Genomic DNA, 18,517 nt, shown 5'->3' on the forward strand with positions numbered 1-18,517 from the left:
TCCAAGCCCCTCTCTGGGGCTCTTCCAGCTGCTGCACCTCCACACAGCTGTGCAGCAACAACCAGGGGACCCCATCCCTTCTGAAGCCCCCCCCGGAGACAAGAGCTGGGCACAGCACGTTGGTATACATCATACATTTATTAGTGAATATCCCTCTCAAAATCAGCCACAACATTAAAAAAAATAATGATTGCACTACTTGGTCAAGCAGAACTAGCAACTTTCATTTTAAAAAAAGTACAAATCTGTTAAAAATTTCAATCAGTATAATACACATATATATAATACAACATACTAGTTATGTTAAATGCTACAAAACCAATATGATTCCAATGGAATGGAAAAAAACAAACACTTTTAGAGCTTTAAGAACCTTTTTTTTCTATATATTAGCCTTTTTTCAAATACATACATGGGAAAAATGAGGTAACTGTAAAATGTGCAAGTAACAGAGCAAAAAAAATTATATATATATATTTATATATATATATATATATATAAAAACTTTCTAACACAGAACACACGTCCTAGCACCTTCCGGGGAGCCGCGGGGGCCGCGGGGGTCCCACCGGAGGGCCCGGGGACTGGTATAATAGAACAGTAAACAGTCCACTATCCCACCACAGGAATTCATTGGTAAACAGTGGTATCTACAGCGCAGTCAGCAATCACAAACACCCTAAATAATTGTTTTTTAGTATTTTTTTTGTCATTTTTTCTTTTTGTTATTTTTTTTTAAATGATACTTTTAGCTGCTCATTGGAATAAATTCTGCAGCACACGAGCTGTGAGCTTTCGAGTCGCCGTCAAAGGACCGTAAGGCTTTCCTGGCTCCCTGGGCACCGCGAGGGCGGGAGGGGAGGAGGGGGGCGTCTCCGGGGGCGCGCACGGGGACTCCTTTGGTTATCTGTCACTGAGTGAGGGACGGGGAGGGGGCCGGGGTCCTGCTCAAGGGGCACCGAGCCCAGCGGTGCCCGGCGGAGCTGGTGGCGCCAGGCCGGGACCCTCGGCCTCGACGCTCCCCCTGGAGCGTGGCCGCCGGAGAGGTGGGAAAGGGCAGCGAGGGGACTGGCCTGTCGCCCCGCGCCGCTCGCCGGCACCGTGCCCAACCAGGCAGTGACCAGGGCCGGCCCCACCGGTGGCTGGCACTGCCCTGCAGGCATCGTCGTGCCCACCCGTGTGCCGGGCGCGGCCCCTCGCCTCGCACCCGGCCGAGGGCCAGCCCCAGGCCTGCCCCCCGCCCCGCGGGGAGCGGCCCCCTCCCACCCCGGCCCCCTGCACACGCCACCACCGCGGGCGCCCCCCACCCCCGCCGCCGCCTCCCGCCCGGAGGGGCGCGGACCCCGCAGGGACGGCCCTGAAAGTCTCACGGTCCTGCTGTGGCGTTGCGGACATGTGCAGTACAGTGCATGGCAGTATCAGCTGAGCACAAAAACCCCTCTCCCCACCCCCCTCACCCCACAGCCGGCTAGACGTAGCCAAGACCACGTTCCAAGCTGGTCAGACATGCATGCATATTTGTGAACATTTACATAGGGCTGGCGTCCGCTCGGAGGCTCCCAGGCGTCAGCGACGCGCCGCAAGGGGAGGGCGGTGCTCTCACCACCACCCCAGCCACCGCCTCCCGTCACCCTCCTCGCTAATTAATCATGCAAAACAACGGCCACGCGGGATTGACGGAGCCGGGTGGCAGTGTGGCAACTTCTCCTCCAGCCCCGTCGCCCAGCCCCGCACGGGCAGGGGGATACGGCAGCGGGGGGCTGCTCACAGCTCCCCCAGTGCCAGCCGGGGCAGGGCCAGGGTAGCACTGAAAATACACCACGAGGTTATGAATAAAACTCCCTGCTCCGGGGGCTGGGGGGGCACCCGCCGCAGTCCAGTCGGCCCCTGCTGCCCACCGGCCGGGGACACCGCGCCACGCCGTCCAGCCAGCAGGACGGGGCACGGGGCTACCTTGATTTACATTGTCGGGACAGAGAAACAAGAGCAGGAGCCAGGGGCCAGGCAGCATACCGGGGACACCACATGCCCATGGCCATGGGGATGTGGGGGTGGCATCCCTCTTCAGGCCTGGCTGCCTCATGGGATGCCACATGACTCAGCCCCGGGAGCTGCCAGGCACAGGGGAATGAATAGGGAGAGGGGCCAGGGCCATGACAGCACCGTCCTCCCACTGGTGAAAGACCCCAAGCAGCCATAACCCTCTGGGGCTCCCTAGGGCACCTGAGGCAGGAAAGGGGCTGAGCCGGGCTGCATGTGAGAGCAGGGACAGAGGCGTTCCTGCCTTCCTGCCCCAGCCATGCCGCAGGGTTGCTGGTGTCCCACCTTGGCCACACCTCCTCTGGACGTCCCGGGGCCATCCCGGCGCTCCAGCTTGGCTCGGGGTGCCGCCGGCATCAAACCTGCGGCACTCCTTCCTCTCTCCTCCCTGTGTCCTCCTCGAGCAACGCCGAGGGGAGGAGCTGCCTGCGCGCCCCTGGGGCAAACGGCCACGGAACCAAAATCGTGACGGAAATGGAAACAGGAAAAAAAAAAACTATCATAAAAAAAAAATAGTGACAAAGGGAAAAAACCACTAATTCCCTAGCGGAGTACAAAGACCTGGAAAAGTGATGGAGCAACAACAGCGTCTTTGGAGCACGAAGGGCACGGCCACGCGCCTCCCACCTCCAGCACAACACGATTCGGGGCCCTGGGAGCGCAGCGGGCAGGTGTCCGGCCGAGTCCGTGCCCCGGCGGGGAGGAGGAGGGCTGGCCGGGAGCCCGGACTGCTCAATGCTCACCACATCCAAGGAGAGGCTTTGGGGAGGGGGGTAAGCGCAGGGTCAGGCCCCAGCAGTGGGCAGCGGCCCTCGCCCCAGCCCGGCGACCTCGTCCTCTAGCGAATTGTGCGGCACAGCGCCCGCCAGCTTCAGTCCGCCTCCCGCTGCACCTCCGACGCGTCCGCCCGGCAGATCGGGCACGTGCGGTTCGCCTGCAGGCAACCAGAGACAAGGGCAAGTGAGCGGGCACCCCACAGCACCAGTTGCACCCACACCCCACTGGCAAGGGCTGGAACCACATCCTGGGAATGCCTGATCCAGCCTGGCACAGTGCTTGACCCCAACTCCCAGTGCATCCATCCTGTGCTGCAAGGCACTAAGACCACCCAAAAGGCAGCACTCAGCACCCGCAGCACTCCAAGAAGCCACCACACTCCCCATAGAGGGCACAGGCAGTACCTTTAACCATTTGTCGACACACTTGGCGTGGAACTCGTGGTTGCAGGGCAGGACGCGGAGAAGCTGTCGGGCCTCAAAGTCGCTGAAGCACACGACGCACCTGGAGGAAGCAGCCGTCAGTAGAGCCCCACCTCCAGCCACGGCCCCACCACCAGCCACGGCCCCCAGCACCTCAACAGGCCCCCCATGTGCAACCTGGGCTCACTCACAGGGTCTGCTCGGACTGGTGGCTCTCGGGGTTGAAGCGGTAGGACGGGAGGTGCTCGATGTCTGCTTTGGTGAGTCCCCGTGGCTTGGCCTCCCCCAGCCGCTCAGCCAAGTTCAGCAGTGCCTGGAAGGAGATGCAGCGGCCGGCTTAGCTCATCTGATGTCCCAGCACAGCACCCCTCCAGGCTCTCCCCTCCCAGCAGAGGGATCACCACCCCCCCCCACCTCCCCCATCCCATCATCCTGTGGGGAAGCTGAGCCTACACACCTCATAATTCTCCATCTCCACATCATCCACATCCAGGTCTAGGCTGATCGTGGGCCCCACGGCTGTCGGCGACACAGGAAGCATAGAGCTGGGGGGGAACGATGGGACAGTCAGTGTGGGGCCACAAAACCCAACCTCTGCCCTGGCATCCCCATGGGGGCAGAGCCACCTGTGCCAACACTGTGTTACTGTGTGCCCTATCCACAACACCACCCCTGCCCTACACCATATCCCCCCGGTACTCACAGGAAATAGGGCAGGAAGCTCGGATAGTAGGGGGGTGGCGGTGGAGGGGGCGGCGGTGGGGGCAGCGCCTGTTGCAGACGGTACCGCTGGGTGTTCAGCCGCCGGGGCATCATGTGGGGATATGGCTGCAGGGAGAGACAGGGCACTCAGAGCTGTGCCAGCCCCACAGTGTCCCCCACCCCTCCACAGGACAGAGACTCACCACGCCAAATGGCAGTTCTTGGTGCAGCGGGTCGTGGGGGAGGTAATGCAGCGGCATGGAGGGCGACAGCGTGGGGGCGTGGTGAGATGGGGGGTACGTGAAGCCCGCGATGGGGTGCTGCTCCCCTCGCAGGTCCACGTCATTGTCTATCCTCTGCAGAGGCTGTGGGGGAAACAGTTAGGCTGGGAGAAGCGTCCCATATTACACCTCCCCAACACTACCAGGACCCTGGGCACCCTCACCCACCACCCGCAGCTCAGACCCACAGGGGCTGCAGAAGGACAAGACCCAAGGTAGTGTTCGTTGGGCACATCACATCCCCAACCCGTACCCCCACCCCAACTCACCATGCGTGGATGCTGGGCTTGGAGAGGTACAAACTGCCCCAGGGGGGCCATGTGGGGCGGCTGGTGTGGGGGCACTGGCGGCGGGGGTGGATGCAGGATGTAATGGTCGCTGGAGATGATGGGGGGGAATGTCTGGTAGGAGACGGGAAGCTGTTGCATGGCACATGCCTGAATCAGCTGTGGGGAGAAACAGAGAGAAAAAACAGGGTCAGACACCTCTGCCCCCTCCCCAGGGTCTCCAACAGACAGACCCTGTGCCCTCAGAAACTTGCACTGCAGTGGGCCTGAGTACCCACACAATCTCTGGGCACTCACGGTCCAGGCTGTCCCCAGGTGTCCCCTGCCATGACTCACCGGGGGTGGGAGGCAGCAGAGCGGGTAGTGCTGTCCACTGAACATCACTGAGCATGCTGGGAGCTGCTGGGTGCTGCACCCAGGGATGTGCTGGCCAGCGTGGATGGGGAAGCCTTGCGTCGTGACGGTGGTAACCGTGTAGGAGAGAGGGACAGGTCCCTGGTGCACCTGAAGATGAGGCGCCAAGGGCACTGTCAGGATACAGCCCTGGCTGAGCTGCCCCCATCATGACAGAGTGGCATCAGGGTGTTGAGCACCCAGCACTGGAACACAACACCTGGCACCGCCGTCCCACTGGTGGTGGCCAGAGAAGTGGGCTGAGCGCAGGCTCAGTTTCAGGGAGTTTTGGACCCCTCTTTGCTCCCCACAGACAAGCTGGCACAGCCTCCAAGCCAGCACTGCCACCACAGATGACAATGACAGTTGTAACATGAACAACCCTACAAGGGGACTATCCCCAGTCACTGGGAGCAGGGACAACCCTGGCCACACCCAAGCTGGTACAGGGACCCCAGGATTTAAGTGCTCAGAGGACAAGAGCACCAACAGGCTCAGGACTGGGTGCTCCCAGCAGCAAGTGGCCAGAGGGGACTCAGGGACATGTCACCATCCCAGACATCAGTCCAGGGCCACACTTAGGAGTGGGGCTGGGGCTGCAGTACCTACCTGGTCATGCAGATCCACCATGAATGGGTTCTGGTGGGGCGGGTGAGCAGCTGGGTGAAGCATTCGTGGCGGCGTGCTGGGAAGAGCGTAGGCACGGGGCTCATCTACAGGGATGTGCGGCTGCTGGGGGAAGGCAGGGTGCAGCTGGGGCTCATCCTGGCCCAGCAGGGTTGCCAGAGGTCTGTCACGTCGTCCCCACTGACGCCTGGCAGGGGGGCTGCGGGGCCACCGCAGGAGAGAAACAGAGCAGGAGTGACCCCCCAGGCCAGGGGCACCGCAGCCCCGGGCAGGGTGGCTACAGGTGGGTCAGTGCCAGCCCAGTGCCCAGGGCGAGATGCTCAGGGCATTGTGCCAGGCCACATCAGGCTGGGCAGCTCCAGAAACAGCTTCTCTGCTCGCTCTGCAAGTGCCCTCTCAGTGTCTGCAGCACAAAAAGGACCCCTGCTCCCCAGGGACCCCTCAGCCAGGCCAGGTGGATGTGCTTCCCTGTCAATCTCCCCCCAAGTCGCCTGGGAGCCGGTGCCTTGCCCCACCAGGGCCAGAGAACCGACCCTGCGCCCCACACGCCGTGGGGGACAGGGCTCCGCACTGCACCCCGTACCTTCGCCGGAGGTGGTCGGGGCTGCTGCAGGGTCCCCCCGAGAAATGGCGCTGGGCAAAAGGGGCAGAGGGCGGCCGCCTATTCACTGCCAGTTCCCATGGTCGCATTGGTGACGTCGGGAGGCGGATGGGCACGCGGGACCTCAGGCTCCAGGCAGGGAAAGACACCAGCACCTTGGATCCTGTGAGAAGGACAGCCGGGTCACGGCACCTTAACCCCTGGGGCTGCACAGGGCTGCAGGAGCCCCCAGTCCTCCCCATGCCCCAAGCCAGCACAGCACCACCCCAGCTCACTCTCTCACCATCTGCTTTGGGAGAGGGAAGAAAGGAGACACCGAGCAGGGCTGGGGCAGCCACTGCACCCACAGATATGCTATAAGGGGAGAGAGAGGAATTTCAGCCTGCTTGGCCCCTGCTGTGCCCCTAAATGCTGGGAGTCACACCACCCTTTTCATGCCCAGAGACCTGCACAAGTGACACTGAGCCAGCCCAGAGTCACTGTCCCCCCCAGCTCAGCCTGCTGCTCCCTCCCCCAGGAATCATAATGCCAATGGCTGGAGCTCTTGCTGCTGCACCCACCCTCTCTCCTGGAGCTGGATACAGCTCTGAGGGGGATAGGAAGAGCCCATCCCCACCCCATCCCCCCATTACTGTCCCTCCCCTGCATGGCCAGAGCTACCCCCCCATGCACGACAGAGACACAGAGTGAGAGAGAAGCACTTTTTTTGGCACAGAGAAAAGCAAGTAGTGAAGGGCCCTAAGGCTGTGGCAGCATCCTGACTGCTCGATGGCCAATGGGGAGCCTGAGCAACAGCGTGGGGGGTTTCCAGCATGTCCTTGGCCAAGATCGGCTCCAGTGCTGGTCTGGGGGCTGCTCTCTCTTGCTGGACTCCCGCACATCCTACTCTGGAGTGACACTACTGCCCTGGTGGCAGGCGCAGGGGCTGGTGAGGGCAGTGGGGCTCACGGCCCTGCTGTGTCAGGGCTGTGCACCTCAACTCCCTGCTGCACACAGGGCACAGCCGCACATCCCTGTGAAGCAGGGGACAGGCATGGGCTGTGTCGAAGCCAGGCAGGCAGCTCTGCTTCCCCAGCTGCTTCCAGATGCAGTGGGACAGTGGGAACACAGGCAGGCAAACTGGGAACAGAGCCCTGGCCCTGGCCCTGCCCCATCCCCCCTCCCGCACCCAGGCTGGCTGGTATCCTCATATCAGAGCCCCCTCCCATCACACAGTTCAGCCCCCCCAGTCCCAGTGAAGCTTGGCACCGCACAGAGGAGACATCTGCACAGGCTTTGGTTTCCAGAGTCCCAAAAGGGCCTTCCATGGCTCCATGTGTGTCCAACACCCTCCCTGGGCACCCTCCCACTGCCCAGCTTCCTTCAGCCTCCACAGCCGCAGCCAGCAAGCGGAAGCAGCCGTGGCCTTGGCACTGCAGCCCACCTGCCCCTAAATCCAGCTTGCCTGCAGGCTGGTGCCCTCCCAAACCAGCTCCTTCAGCCCCACCTCCTCCTCAGTGCCCATGGCAAAGGCACACTGGAGGCAAGAAGGGCACCTGAAGCCTGGGGAACACTGCTCAGCCCCAGGACAAGGTTGAGAGGGGGTCTCAGCCCAGCAGCGAGAAGCTGCAATGTCACTTTTGGGTGATGGGCATCGGCAAGCACAGTGATATCTCACCAGGGTGAGCTCTGTGCCACACACAGGTCTCTTCTTAACTACACTTCCATCTACTACACTACTGTAAAAGCTGAAAGCAAATTTCTCTCTTTGTTTTGAGATGAATAAGGAAAAACAAGCAAAAGCCACAGGCTAAACCCCAAGGAACCTGTCTGTGACTGCTGCCAAGGAAGGGGGGTCTGCCCCACAGGGGGTTTATTCTGTCCCCCTCAAGGCTCTGCTTAGCTGCCGTGTTCCCCTGTGTGGGCTGGAGGCCAGGGCACAGCAGCAGGCCAGGTTTAAGCCCACTCCCCAGAAGCCTCCCTGAGCTGTTAGTGCTTCCAGTTCCACATCCTCACTCTCGAAGCACACGTGGTACCAAGGCCCTGCGTGACCCGGTGGGCACCTTCTAGACCAGACACCACAGGGATGGGCTTCGGGATGGGCAGTGCTTCCACAGAGGCACACTGAAGCCACACAGGGACTCGCCTGTTCGCGGGACCGCCTGTTCGCGGGACCTCCGGAGCAGTGGGGGCTGCCTGGGCTCCCAGAACCCCAGGACGGCACCTCGAGGCGGGACATCCCCGACTCGCGGACACGGTGGTGGCCCGGCCCCCATCCTGCCACAACCAGCACCCCCAAGGCACCCACCCTCTTGCCCCACGCGGGCACACCCGGCTCTCTCCGTCGCACTCGTGGCTGGGAGCCAGCGGCCATCCTGGGCAGGGTGGCCGCGACCCCGCGGAGGTCACTGCAGCCCCGCACCGAAGGGCACCGCGATCCCCGCAGCCCTTCGGAGGGGTGGAGGGAGGCGACTCCCGGGCCCCGCCGAGAACAAAGTTAGCAGCGCGCCAGCGCTCACGCCCGGTGCCATCTGCTCGGGCAGAGCCGGGCTCCGGGGCTGCCGGGGGAGCCGCCCGCCCCGACGGTGCTGCCACCCCACCGCCGGCTCCGTCCCGGCACCCTCAGCTCCCCTGAAGCCCCTTCCCCGCCACTCCCCCGGGAGCGGGGTCACCGGTGGCCCCGCCGCACCGGCAGTCCCTTCGGAAGGCCGACCCCGACACCAAACCCGACCCGAGCTCGGCTCCCGGATCTCCGGGACGGCGACGCTCGGCGGAGCGAGCGGCGCATCCCGGAGCGCACCGACAGGGCGCCCCGCCATGCAGCACCCCGGGGAGGCACCGCGGCCACCGGCCCCCGGCACCGCACCCCGGGCCGCGGCCCCCGCCGCAGAGCCCCGCCGGTGCCGGTGTCGGTGCGGGCGCGGAGCTGTGGCTTTAAGAGCGGCCGCTCCGGGGCCATGTGCTCGGCGCCAAACAAAAGCAATAACAAAGGCGGCCGCCGGGCCCCGCCGCCGCCGCCCGGGACAGGTGCCGCCGAGGGTCCGGGGGGCGGCCCCCGCCCCCGCTCGCTCACGCCTCCCCCGGCCCGCACGTACCTGCACCGATGGCCTGGGCCGCCGCTCCGGTGCCGCCGCGGCGCCCCCGCCCCCTCCCTCCCGCCGCTCTTTGTTCGCCGACGCCGGGCCCGGGCCTGCCCCCCCCGCCGGCCCGCCGCTGGCCCTCCCCTCCCTCCCTCCCGCCCGCCTCCCGCCGGGCCGGCCCCCTCCCCGCCGCCGCTGTTTCCGGTGCCTCTTTGTTTTGCGCGGCGCGGGGCGGCCGCGGCGGGTGCGTGTCCCTTTAAGAGCCGGCGGGACGCGCCGGGCCGATGCCAGCGCTCGGGGGCACCGGGGGCGCGCGCGGGGGCGGGGGGGGACCGGGGGCACCGGGGGGGGGGCGGCGCGGCGCGCGCGCGTCCCACGTGACCAGGCGTGTCACGGTCCGCAGCCATCTTGGAGCGCGGGGCCGCCACGCGGGGCAGCGACCCCCGCCCGGGACCACCGGGTCGGGCCCGGAACGGGGGCACCGGGCACCCGCTGCCCTCCTCAGGGGGCCCGGCCCCAGCAACCTCACCCTGCTGGAACAGCCCCCACGGCTGAGGGCATCTTACCTGCGGCTGTGTTCCCCCGGGCCCCAGCCCCGTGAGCCCGGTGGGTAGCAGGGACGGCAGCACCGTGTGCCCAGGCATCGCCGTGCTCCCGCTGCCAGATGGGCGGAAAAGTCCGGGCTAGGGGATGGGGAAGCAGGAGCTCGGCCCCCCTGCCACCTCCCCCACTGGGACGGGAGCACAGACGAGCTGCTCCCCTCCCGCTCTGCACATCAAGCCCTACCGACAGGTCTGCCAGGACGTCTCACGCTGTACAATCTTCTATGTACTAGAAAAGGCCCTTTTGCTTTAGAAAAGCCTCCAGCTCTCTCACAGTTATTAAACGAGGAGCAGGAACTACGTCGACCATCTCCTGCACACCTGCAGCTCACCTGAGCAAGTCCCCTGGCTGGTGGCTAACGCTGGGAGCTGTATGCTGGGAGGCCGAGCCACCAGCTCCCAGGAGCCTTACAACGGGAGGCTGTGCCACCGGCTCCCTGGGAACCACACACCAGGAGGCTGAGCCCCCGGTTCTCCGGCAGCTTGGGAGGCTGAGTCGCCGGCTCCTCGGGGGCCGCTCACCAAGACAAGCCAGCAGCTCAGTGTGCCCCCAGAGCCCCGCTCAGCACCAGTCAGACCCCCCTGCTCAGGGCAGTGCATCGCAGCAGCTTCTCTGAGAGGCAGATGCTGCAGCCGAGCCAAATTTCCCCCGGTTACAACCACACTTAGAAATTCCCAGGTAGGCGAGCGAGCCAGCCGGCAGCCCTGATGTAATGCCTATAAACCAGCCTTCCCCTGACAGCTGGGTTTTAAAGTGCTAACAACCAAAAGGGAGCTAATTAATTTGTAGCATCACCCCTTTCAAAGAAGACCTCAGCTAAACGATTTAACAATTCAGCAGCTCATCACTGCGATGAGCAGTTGGATTCAGCTTTGCCCCATCCCAGCCCTGTGCCCAGATCCCTCCAGGCCCCTCTCAAGGCCAGTTTGACGGCCCTTACCTCCTCACCTCAAATCCAGGAATGCAGGAGGAACCACACCAGGCTCAAGGACCTCCCAGGACATGGAGGATCCAGGGGCAAACTCCCTCTACGACTGTCAATGGCACCATGGCCAACTGCTTCTGTCCCCATGGTAGGGGACACAGGACAGGAAGGCAGCACAGTGGGGCAGACCTATGATGGAGTCAGACTCATGTGCTCACACAGGCACCCCAGGAGGAACAGCCAAAGGACTGAATCAGCCCAGATCTGAACAACCACCCTCCAGATCTGCTCTATTACAGCCTCTTTGCTCCAAGATTTGGGGACTAGAGGGAAGAGAAGGAAAACAGCACTCTGCCCTTTGACCTTGCCACTGTTTGTGAGCACAGGCAGCACTGCACCTTCACAAGGCTGCCAGGACACAGCCTGATCCTGGGCAGAGTAGAGGCAGCAGGCAGAGGCCACAGATGGTGGATATCTGTGCAGACACTCCCTGCGGACCCGCTCCAGCGTCACCAGCTCCCCCGTGGCCAGCAGCTATCGATGTCCTCAGGACAGCGCTGGGAGAAGCCATCGATGGACCACAGCTCACATGCTGCTCCTGCTCCCTGCCCAGCCAGGCTGGATCATTCCTGTGACACAGCCACACTGCCAGCATGGACAGGGCACTGCACATGCAGCTTCAGGGCCAGGGCATGTGGAAGTGGCTCAGCTCACCCTGCCCTTTGCTGTCTCAGGAACACAGCCACCAACATCACAGTGCTCCAGGTGCAAAGTTCTGCCTGAAGAGCCACTTCAGGAGCCCAAGCAATGCTACAGCAAGGCTGGCCACAGACACTGGTCAGTGCATCTGGGCCAGGACAAGGGGCCCCAGCCCAGCCACCAAGACCTGTGACACCTCTGGTGAGCAGGACGCCTAGTGCCGGGCAGCAGCCTTAGAAAGCTCTGTACCTGCAGGGGCTGCTCAGGCTGAACTCAACTGCTCTGCAGCCAACGGGTGGCCCATCCTCTCCCTCCCAAGAGCTGGGGGCCAGCAGAACGAAGCCTCGCCGAGCCCAGGCTCTTAAAGATACCATCTGCTGCTGCAGGCATGCTGCCTCCTTTGCCCCATATATAGGTCAGGTCTGACACAGGATTAGCAAGGGTGATCCAGTGGTGAGAGCGCATCTCCCACTGGAGGTTTGCTCTGCCCCCTATGCTCTCCCCGACACCCAACATGCCAATGCCTCGCTTTTGTGCTCTCCCTGGTCTCTCACACAAGTCCAGGGAGATGAAGAGGCCCCAGATCCTTCTCTCTTCTTCTCAGTGCCTGGAAAAAGGTGATAAGAAACCAGCACCAAGCACGCAGAAGCTCCCTATGCTGCGGGGAGCGGGGAGTAGGAGTGTCCCCGTGCTACCCAAGGCCCAGTGCAAGCACCAGAGGACATGGGACACCCTCACATTGGCAGGGTGAAGCACTTCTCCACTGTGGAGACGGGAGTGAGGGGCTCCCTCCCTGCTCCACACACCCAGTGTAGCCGAGTTCACCGGCAGCGGAGGCAGGACGCCTCCGCCTGATCACACGCCACCCACTCCCACCCCCGGGCTGACAGCACTCCCATCAAACGCCTCCAGCCACACACACAGTGGAGGATGCTGACATGAGGAGCGAGTAGCTGCACAGGCAGCGGAACTGATAACGCCCAGTTTCCTGTCGATCTCTCCCACGTGGATTCTCTGATGTCTAATAGCACGGCTGAGCTGCACTGCAGAGGGAGAACTAGCAGCACCTTCCTCTCCAAGAGCCGGAGCCTGTAGCAAGCCGAGACCTCTGAGACATCATCCACACACCTAACACCTACCCCAGCTGACACCATCCAGCAAGTTCAAAGCAGAGAGGAGAATGCTCGCAAATGAACAATAAGCTTGCAGCTTGCACAAGCCTTCATTTCCTTAGGACAGGGTAAATAATCTGCAGAGATATCTCCACTTTCCTTCGTTTGCCCTAGAAACACCAGCACAACCTGAATAGCATGACCAGAAGGCTGCTGGTGCAGCAACTGGGTCCAGCTCAGGCACCTCTGTAGCTGAACAGCACCAAGAAACAGGTTCCACATCTCAGTTGCACACGGGTGGGGGAAGAAGAGCAAATGCCTGGGCAGCCACCACAGTCCTTCCCTTGCTTCCTACCAACAGAGCTTGCAGTTCAGGACTCCATACTCCTCTGCATTTCACCTTTTAGTTCTCATTTCAAAGAGCCCTTTCCTAAAACACATCCAATCTCTCCTTGGGCAGAGCCAACCCAGGGAGCAGGGATTCAGTCCCCACTCCCCATCCCCACACAGCATCCCTGGAGTCCCCAGCTCACTTGCCACCTCTCCACAAGCATCCCTTCGAGTCCAGCCTGCTTGCTACATGCTGTGGACAGTGCTAATGGCATCTGCCAAGCAAGGGACCAAGAGCAGGAGGGGCTGGGCTCCAGACACCTTCCCCACTGCTCCCCAGCTGTGCTCAGGCAGAGCAGCTCCAGCAAAGGAGCTCCAGAGGCAAAGCCAGGAGCTGGTGGATGGCGAAGACCAATTTCATTACCACTCAGCAAAACGAAGTGTCTCTTGAAAGCACTAGTGACAGTCAGGAAGTTGGGCTGGGTGTTTTGTTTTGCATTTTAAGAAGCCTGCGGGGACACCGACAACCTGCAACGATCACTTTCAGAAAGGAGCTCAGAGAAATTCATGATTTTCAGCAACCACTTACCCTCCTTTGTCCTTGATTTAAGATTTGTCAAGAGGCTGCTTACAAGATGCATCGAAACAGGCAGTGACCACTGCCCTAAATGCGAAGGAGGTTTGCTGCAATATCTCCCCAGTACATCACTCACAGAACCCCACACCAGTGCCTGGGGATGGCTTTAAGAGCAAAAACATGACTTTCAAGCTGACAGCCCCCGCGCACAAAGCACGGCTGTGCGGTGACAAGAGAGCAGCCTGGGGCACAGGAGCTGCCTGACCTCTGCTACAGCTCTTGCCAGTGGATTTTTATTGTTCGCCACTTTCCTAAAGCGCAGGCACGGAGAGAAAAGCAACTAAGACACTTGGCTCAAAATGAAAAAGCTGCCAGAGAGCCCCACCAGCACAGCAGGGAAAAGACAACCTGCCGGAGGGGACCACAGCTTGGCGCTGCCAGGTTGGGGGAAAGAAGGATCAGAGCATGAGCCCTCCCTTTCCAGGGGCAACAGCAAGAGGTGCTGGAGGCCTGGATCACCACAACACAGGCTCACACAAGAGGAAGCAGCTCCTAACACAAAGCATTGCAGGCCAGTCCTCTGCTCTGTATGGTCAAGCTGAAATCCTTCATCCTGCTTTCCAGAGTAGCCAAGGAAAGCCCAGAGCTACAGCTCCACAGCCAGCGAGGCCAGCTCTCCAGGGAATCAAGCTGCAGCTGGAAAATAATATTCCCAAGGCCCATCATGAGTGCTGCTTGTTGGGGACGCTGCTTGCCTTGCCCTCTGCCATGCAAGCAGCAAAGTGTGGAGCCCTCCCAAACCACTCTGCTCCAAAAAACCCAAACACCCCATATTGCACATGGGCACCCTGGGCTGCTCATGCCCTCCAGGAAATGGCTCCTGCCCTGAAATACTGAGGACTTGCAGATGCAAGGGCAAAGGAAAGGATAAGCACCATGGTGCAGCTCTGCTGCCCAAAGAATCAGCAGGCTGGCTTCTCCCAACACCCCTGCGAGCCGACAGCACGGATCCACGCTGCTCCCCTCCAGAACTGACCTGTCTCAGGGAGCCATGCAACATCCTTGTGCATCTCCGTGACTACAGGGCTCAGGGCCGGGCTCTCCTAAGTTCCTGCACACCAGTGTCAGAGGGCCTTTGGGAGGGCTCCCCAGCACCAGCAGCTTCCTTGGATGTTTTAGCAGCCTCTGGCCACATCAGACTGCACCCTGTGGGCTATGCCTGCCTGGTGGGTACGCAAACCTCTTGGCCAACCATTCACCTACACAGGGCAGGTGACGAACCATGTTCCTCCAGCTTGGTCCAAGCAGGGAGCCAAGAGATGGTGGGAAAATGCTATGCACCAGGTCCTTGATTCAGAAATGAAAAACTAAAAGCATCCATAAGCCAGGCTTTTCCACCAAAAACCAGCACTGTGCTGCTTGCTGCCACCACCTCCTGAGCCGTGCCCGTGGCTGGGCTCACGTGACAGTGGAGTGGATGCACACAGGAGGAGTGGCTGTAGTGACAGCGTTACAGCTGGTGTCCGACACACGGCTGAGCCCAGTGAGTCCCAGCGCTCTGCAGCTCTGCTTTACAAACCCTGCACACTGCGCAGGCACAGGGGTGTCAGTGACAGCTCGCTGTCCACGGCCCCGGGAAGTGACACCTGGAGGGACACAGCCTCCTGAACTCCCTGATGTCCACCAGAGCAAGGACAGGCCCACACAAAGCCCAAGGGATAAGGAGAGCTGTTCTTACACCAGCCCCAACTGCCCAGGGCTAGCCCCTCCATTATTTCAGCACAGAAGCCCCCACCAGGAAGCAGGGACACCTGGCAAGACAAGCAGGACTTTGCCCTGTCCTGCTCTGCTCTGAGTGACTTCACATCACTCCCCACACTGCCCTCGGTGGCAGGACTGCAGACACCTGGGAGAAAAGTGCTGCAAGCTGAAGCCCAGCCCCTACCTGCCAGCTGTTATTTCATTCCTCTAACAGGTCCATAAACGAAGGATAATTAAATCTCTCGTAAACTCTCTTCCATTTAAAATAAAAATCTATAGTCCCTATTTCATTAGCTGGCTCTGGGTTTTAGAGCTTGATCAATTCCCCTCGCAGAGCCCCAGTCCGGGGCAGGCAGATGCAAACACACAGCTTTCACGCTGCGGATCAATGGGGATTCGCAGTCTCCTCTCCCCATTCCTTGTTCCCCACTCACCAAAGAGAGCCAGGCAGTGCAGCAGGTAAGGATGGTGTGTTTCACTGCTCAGGGGAACACCACTGCCATGTGTGGCTTCAGAGGTCAGAGTTAGTGCCTGGCAAGAGCAGAGGCAGTGGCAATTCTCCCCCTCCAGTGAAGGGAGAGCCCAGCATGGGGCCCAAAAAACACAGCCATGACCCTAAAGGCAAAGCAACACAGCACACAGGCAAGGTGATACCTCCCCACTTGCTCCACAGTGAAGAGGGACAAGGCTCAGCCTCCCATGACTGACAGCTGGAGTCAGAGCCCACCAGAAGCATCAACTGAGAACTAGGAGCAGCCACCACAACTCCGATCTCTCCACACACAAAACGGAAGAGACTCGTCACAGAGACCCGAGTACACAGGCTCCCCATTTCCTGTCCTTCCAGGCCCTCTGCTGCTGCCCTGCCACACATCACCTTCACCCTGCCACCCTGCCAGTCTGGTGGGCTCTAGATGGCTCTCATCACCCCTGCAAGCCTCTCCCTCCACTGCAGTGGGAGCTTCCAGCACTGGCAGCAGATAGAAGGATCACAGCAGCAGCCAGAGCTGCACAGAGAGCAGCCAGGCAGAGCCCAGGGAGCAGAGATCAGTGTGCCAGGCAGTCCTTGCCCTGGGCCAGCACCCAGGTGCTACCCAGTACCTATCACACCATTTCCCTCCACTCCAGGCATGTATCCCTCCCTCCCCTGGCCTTTGCTCATCCAGAAAGCAGCAAGTTGCCACAGTCCTGGTCATGCCAGAACACATTGTAGAGGCAGCCCCAGGGGGCAGGTCTAGAAACCCTGGCCCAGCGAGCTCTGCCCTGTCCACACAATGCCAGTGATGGACAGACCACACCACCAGGGCCCAAACCCCAATCTATGCTGACCCACCTTTGGGCAGGCCAGCACACTGGTACCTGCCAGGAGACATCAGGGATGGTCGCTGGGACACTGTACAGCCACCACTCAGAGCACTCGCTCCAAGCAAAGCTGGGGGGGACAAAGCCCTGCCACCCCACTGAGATTCCCTGCACATCTGCAGGGGAGTGACACTGGAGCCTCCCAAACACACACAGGTGCCTCCTGCCTCACCTCCCATGCCAACACCTGCCCTGTCTCTGCTCCCGCTGCAGGGAGGCATGGAAGGGCCACAGTCCACCTGCGAAACCAAACCCACTGCTGAGGGGCGTGATGCCACCCGCCCAGCTCCAAAGCAGCCACCCAAAGGTGACAAACAAAGGCGCCCGGCAAGCACTCTGCATTAGCAGTATTTTTAGACACCACTATGGAGCCGGCCTTATTATTTTCATTGCAACGTGCATAATTACCCACCATGCACCGCAGTGACATCAGACGCAGCCGGCTCCCCTCCGACAGCCGCTCCTCCTCCTGGGGCTCCTGCCTGGCCCCGGGGACCCACCTGCCCTGCCGGTCTCTGCCCTGCCCATCTCCCCGGGGCACGAGGCCCCAGCTCGAGGGGGACCTCGAGGTCCTGGGGCATCAGGGCCGACATGAGCCCAGGTGGCAGAGGGAATGGGCAAGGCAGTGGCACAGGACGGTGAGGAGGCGAGCACGGGGACGAGCTCCGGAGCTGCGGACACACGGCCAGTTGTGCTGGAGCACAAGGCTGGTGCAGAGCTGGCAGACAAGGCACCAGCACAAAACCGAGCAATGCTCGTGGGAAGAGGGGCACAGAGAGACAGCACCTGCCTGGCCGCGGGGTTCAACTGCCCAGGAGAACAAACCCGGGGGCACATCCCAGATGCCCACAACCCGATCCCACACCTCCTCCGTGGGACAGGGCTGCCACGGGCCCCGCACACAGCCCACGCTGCCAGCACAGACCCTGCAGGGCCGGTGGCACAGCCTGTCCCACTGCCACCACCCCGGATGCCACCATCACCGCCCCGGCAGTTCAGGCCCATTTGTTTCCTACCTCTTCCCCAAACGCAACTTTCCGAAGAACTTCACCACTTCCCCTCCCGTCCCCTCTCACACGCCGGGGCTTGCACAGCTCACGGGGTGCAGGGGCACAGCGGACGGGGCACCCCGGGGTGCGCAGCAGGGCAAGGACACAGCACCAACCTCGGCAGAAGCCGCCGACCCCCGCCCGGCCGGGGCCGCGGGAGCCCCCAAGAGGAGGCTCGGGCCGGGGCAGGCCCGGGCAGCCCCCGGGGCCGGCAGGAATTGCCCCCGTCCCCGCTGCCCCGGGCAGGCCCCGCCACGGAGCCCTTTCTCCCCGCGGGGCTCTCCGGGCACCAGTGGCTCCTCCCACCGCCGTGCGGCCGCACCGGGCCCAGCTGCGCTTTACGGCCGCTCCCCCGGTATCTCGGTGCCCCGAGCAGCTGCCGCCGCCCCCGCCCGCCCCGGCCATCCGCCCCCTCTGCGCACCGGGCCGGGCCCGGCCCGGCCGCCCCCGCCGCACTGGGCCGCGCTCGCTCCGCCAGCCCTGCATCCGCCCCATCACTCCGGGCCCTGCCCGCCGTCCTCCCTGCCCCGCTGCCCCGGTGCTGGCCTCCCCATTCCCTGGGCCCCGGGCCCTGCCCGCCGCCTCCACCCCGGGCACCGGCCCTGTCCGCGCAGCCCGGGCCTGCGGCCGCCGCCGCACCCCGTACCTGCGGGAGGCGCTCCCCCGGCGCTCGGTGCCGTGCCGCGGCGCTGCCCGCCGCTCAGCCCGCTCGCATGGCGCGGCAGCCGGGCCCGCCGGGCTCCGTGTCCGTGCCGGTCCCGGTGCCGCTCCCGGTGCCGCTCCCGCTCCGGCCTCAGCCCCGCCTCATGGCGCCCCCGCGCTCGTCGCGCCGATGGAACCGGCCGCGCCACGCCGCCCCCCCCCCCCGCGCCCCGCCGATGGGCGCGCCCGCCGCCTCCTGCCGTACTGC

At 62.3% G+C, this 18,517-nt stretch overlaps 1 protein-coding gene across 4 annotated transcripts; it reads right to left on the reverse strand.

Annotated features, from left to right (window-relative positions):
• Positions 1-1,279: 1,279 nt before the first annotated feature.
• Positions 1,280-18,333, reverse strand: RNF44 (ring finger protein 44). Of its 4 annotated transcripts, none has more exons than XM_017828220.1 (11): positions 18,254-18,333; positions 6,113-6,293; positions 5,512-5,728; positions 4,846-5,013; positions 4,492-4,668; positions 4,145-4,306; positions 3,943-4,067; positions 3,697-3,784; positions 3,431-3,552; positions 3,222-3,321; positions 1,280-2,974 (listed from the first exon to the last, which is right to left on the reverse strand). In XM_017828220.1, the coding sequence occupies exons 2-11, from the start codon at positions 6,217-6,219 to the stop codon at positions 2,912-2,914; spliced, it is 1,329 nt and encodes a 442-aa protein (XP_017683709.1). In that variant the 5' UTR covers positions 6,220-6,293; positions 18,254-18,333; the 3' UTR covers positions 1,280-2,911. The 4 variants fall into 4 exon arrangements, with proteins under 4 accessions (XP_017683709.1, XP_017683708.1, XP_017683711.1 ...); XM_017828219.1 differs by lacking the exon at positions 18,254-18,333 and adding an exon at positions 17,575-17,669; XM_017828222.1 differs by lacking the exon at positions 18,254-18,333 and adding an exon at positions 9,205-9,253.
• Between the last annotated feature and the right edge of the window lie 184 nt (positions 18,334-18,517).

Source organism: Lepidothrix coronata, unplaced genomic scaffold (assembly GCF_001604755.1).
Source record: "Lepidothrix coronata isolate B3197 unplaced genomic scaffold, Lepidothrix_coronata-1.0 Scaffold146, whole genome shotgun sequence".
NCBI classification, from domain to species: domain Eukaryota; kingdom Metazoa; phylum Chordata; class Aves; order Passeriformes; family Pipridae; genus Lepidothrix; species Lepidothrix coronata.